General features: G+C 42.8%; 1 protein-coding gene across 1 annotated transcript; it reads right to left on the minus strand.

Moving 5' to 3' along the window:
• Window positions 1-488: 488 nt before the first annotated feature.
• On the minus strand, window positions 489-1,468 carry LOC128847275 (olfactory receptor 6N1-like). Its single transcript, XM_054046664.1, has one exon. It carries the CDS (start codon window positions 1,419-1,421, stop codon window positions 489-491), a length of 933 nt encoding a protein of 310 aa, XP_053902639.1. The 5' UTR covers window positions 1,422-1,468.
• Window positions 1,469-3,550: the final 2,082 nt, after the last annotated feature.

The following is a 3,550-nucleotide window of genomic DNA, read 5'->3' on the forward strand; positions in this document are numbered from 1 at the left end:
GAGTCACAGAGTTCAGCAATTCCCATTGTGTGGTGCTTGCACAACTTTCTCTTACTGAATTGTGAATTTCTTGTTTACAATACCCTTGCTGGTCAATGGTTGGTGATATTCATTTAACAGCAGCCTGGGTATGGGTCAGCTCCTATGTTGTCACTGGAGAACTAACAGTGGGCAACTCCCAAACTCCCAAAATATTTTGGTAACAACCATATAACAAAATCTGATAATGATGTATGCAATAATGATATAGATATTTTGACAGAAGAATGAGTTTCAGGAGATCATGACCTTACATATGATACCTTACAAGGCATGTTTTTTATGAAATATCACAATCATATATATATACAAAATGGTGAATATGGAGGTTACAGGGGGCTACTTTGAGGTACACTGCATCACAGGCTCATTGCTTCAATCACACAGGCAGCTTTCAAAATCTCAGGCTATTTTATTATCTCAGAGATTCTGCAAATTTTGTGAAAGCCTCATTTACTGACTGCTTTGCTTAAGGCTTCCTTGACCTCTCTGTTTCTCAGGCTGTAGATGAGGGGGTTTACCAGGGGAGTTAGGACCGTGAAGCAAAGAGAGAGCACTTTCTTCAGATCTCTGAGTGTATCACCTTTCGGTAGCATATAGAAAATCATTAGGGTTCCATAGAAAATTGTCACTACAGTGAGGTGAGAGGAGCAGGTGGAAAAGGCCTTTTGTCTCCCGGTGGTGGAAGGGATTCTCATGATGCTGGCAAGGATAAACACGTAGGACATCAGGGTTAGTAGGAATGGAGGCAGGGTGAATAAACCGGCTATTATGAAATCCACCAACAGGCTCAGGTGAGTGTCACTGCAGGAGAGTTCCATCAGTGGGATGGGATAACAATAGAAATGGTCAATTTCATTCAGACCACAGAATGTTAACTGTGATAGGAATAAGCCAAAAATTGTAATAGCCAAACAACCATTTAACCATGACCCAGCAGCCAACTGGAGGCAAAATCTGTTATTCATGAGAGTTGAATAGTGCAGGGGTTTACATATCGCTAAATACCGATCATAAGACATCGCTGCTAGGAGATAGCATTCTGTACCAGCCAGAGCAGAAAAGAAATACAATTGTGAGAGGCAGCCACTGAATGAGATGGTTTTGTCCCCAGTCAGGAGACTGACCAGCATCCTGGGCAGGAGGGTGGAGGTGTAGCAGGTCTCCAAGCAGGACAAATTCCCCAGGAAGAAGTACATGGGGGTGTGAAGGTGCTGATCAGCCACAACTAGTGCAGTGATGAGCATGTTCCCAGCTACAGTTGCCATGTAGATCACTAGGAACATCAGGAAGAGAAGAATTTGCAGGTCAGGGAGATCCCCGAATCCCAGGAGGATAAATTCTGTGACAGGCGTTTGGTTTCTCTGGTTTCTGTCTGTCATGGGTTGAGTCTAGGAACAATAAAGCAAACTGTGCAATTGAATTGGAAGAACAGAGCTGAAAGGTAATCAAATGTCGTGAATTAATTCCATAAATATTCAGAAACTCCCTCCCTTTCCTGGCTACCAGCTGAAATTTTAAGGCTAAACATAGACTTCAGTCAAAGAGTAAGGAGTATCAGTTCGACAACAGATCTTTTGTGTCCATGTAGACCACCCTCTGCCATATCAGAGCAGTGACTAATATAACAGTCCATTTCTCTGAAGTACTGATATGCAGATCAGACTCTTTATCTACTATCGTATCCCATCTAGTCACATACAGAACTTTAACAATGATGCTTAAATGCTGTATTTCACATCTGGCAATTGCTAGAATCATGCCATGACTTAGGAGTCAAAATCAATAAATACATCAACTAAAATGTTGAACCGATCCACTCTTAGAATTAATGGAAATTAATCTAACAATGTTTCCTGGTATATTCAGCATTTCAGTGCCCTCTAGGAGAAATAATAATTTCTCCACCCTCCTCACAAGAGATCAGTTTATGCCATAAATTTATGAAGTGGAATAAATTCTCCCTTAGTTCCTGTGGTGGTGATGGCGACATGGTGAGGGACTGGCAATGCTTTCTCTCTTTCCCGACATTGACTATGTAGCAGTAAAAAAATACAGCTCCTTAGAGGATGGCTCTTAGGAAGAAGTAAAGCCAGGCTGATGTGCAACCCTAACCGGGGAGTGACTCTCTGCACTCCATAATGAGTGTGGGATGATAATAGAGAAAAGCACTGGTGGGCGTGTGTGTGTTTGTGTAAGATGCTGTCCCTGAACTCAGTGTCTAGAACCACTCTGGCCTGTGTGATCTGGGCTAGTAAGACGCTAGCACCACTCCGCACCCCATTGCGGCACACACTGACCCAGATCCCCAGCTGGTGTAAATCAAGGTATCTTCATTTGTGTCAGTGGGGCAGATCCCCAACTGAGGACCTGTCACAATACATGGATCTCAAGCTCCATCTCTGTGAAATGGTGCTATGAATCCTGACTGGCACTGCTGTGGGAAGGTGAGGATAAAACTACTTATATTCATCGGAAGAAGAGCTCTATGTAGCTGAAAAGCTTCTCTCATTCACCAACAGAAGCTGGTCCACTAAAAGATATTACCTTGCCTGCCTCGTCCCTCTAATATTCACAAAGCACATTCATGCCCCTGTTTGGCAGTGGTATAGAAATACAGTCAGGAAGATGGTGCTCACCTGTAACCACAGCACAGTCCAAGCTTGAAGCAATGAGCTCTTATTTCTCAGGGTTCGGCCGCCAGGATTCAGGATCCTCAGCTGACGTTCTTGTCTCTCTTCTTTCTGCGGAAACTCGATTTTCTCAGTGATGAGACCTGCAGTTACCTGAAGGGATGAGCAGGTACATTTGATCTATCTTTGGAAAATGAGCTTCCCCTTCGATTTAAAAAGTGTAAATGCTCCTTCATATTTGTATTCAGTCTTCAAACTTTTTTATAAGGTCCTGCTTCAACCTTTCTCCCACTTGGTTCATTTTGTGTCTCCAAAGCTTTGTAGCTAACAATGCCCAGTGGGACTTGTACAGTGTGCCTTGTATAATTGCATCTTTTTCAAAGTCTAATTATCCATTGTGGAAAATATTTGAGATTGTGATTAAACAACAGCTTACATTTTTGGGAGATGCCTGTCCAAGATGATGGTCTCATAATATACTTGCAGCAGCCCATTATTAATATTAAATATATGCTGCCATCTAGTGGGCATTTCTGAAAATAGCTGCCCATATATAATCCTTACAATATGCTGCCACTGAATGGCCATTTAACTTTCTGCCCACCCCCTCCACACACATGATAGAGAAAGGAGGTGATCTGGAAGCCTACTTTCACCTTCTCCAACTCAAGGAATATTTTTAACACACCACTGAACAGCACACTGACCCACAGAATCTCTCCTACCAACACTACAAGAAGAATTCCGCATGGACTCCTCCTGACGGTCGTAATGACAAACTGGACTTCTACATAGAGTGCTTCCGCAGATGTGCACAGGCTGAAATTGTGAACAAACAACATCACTTACCTCATAACCTCAGCCGTACAGAACACAAG

Source organism: Malaclemys terrapin, chromosome 13, assembly GCF_027887155.1.
Source record: "Malaclemys terrapin pileata isolate rMalTer1 chromosome 13, rMalTer1.hap1, whole genome shotgun sequence".
Lineage (NCBI taxonomy): Eukaryota > Metazoa > Chordata > Testudines > Emydidae > Malaclemys > Malaclemys terrapin.

Coding starts and splice junctions, on each gene's coding strand:
- LOC128847275 (XM_054046664.1), bottom strand. CDS start 1,421: ATGACAGACAGAAACCAGAGAAACCAAACGCCTGTCACAGAATTTATC.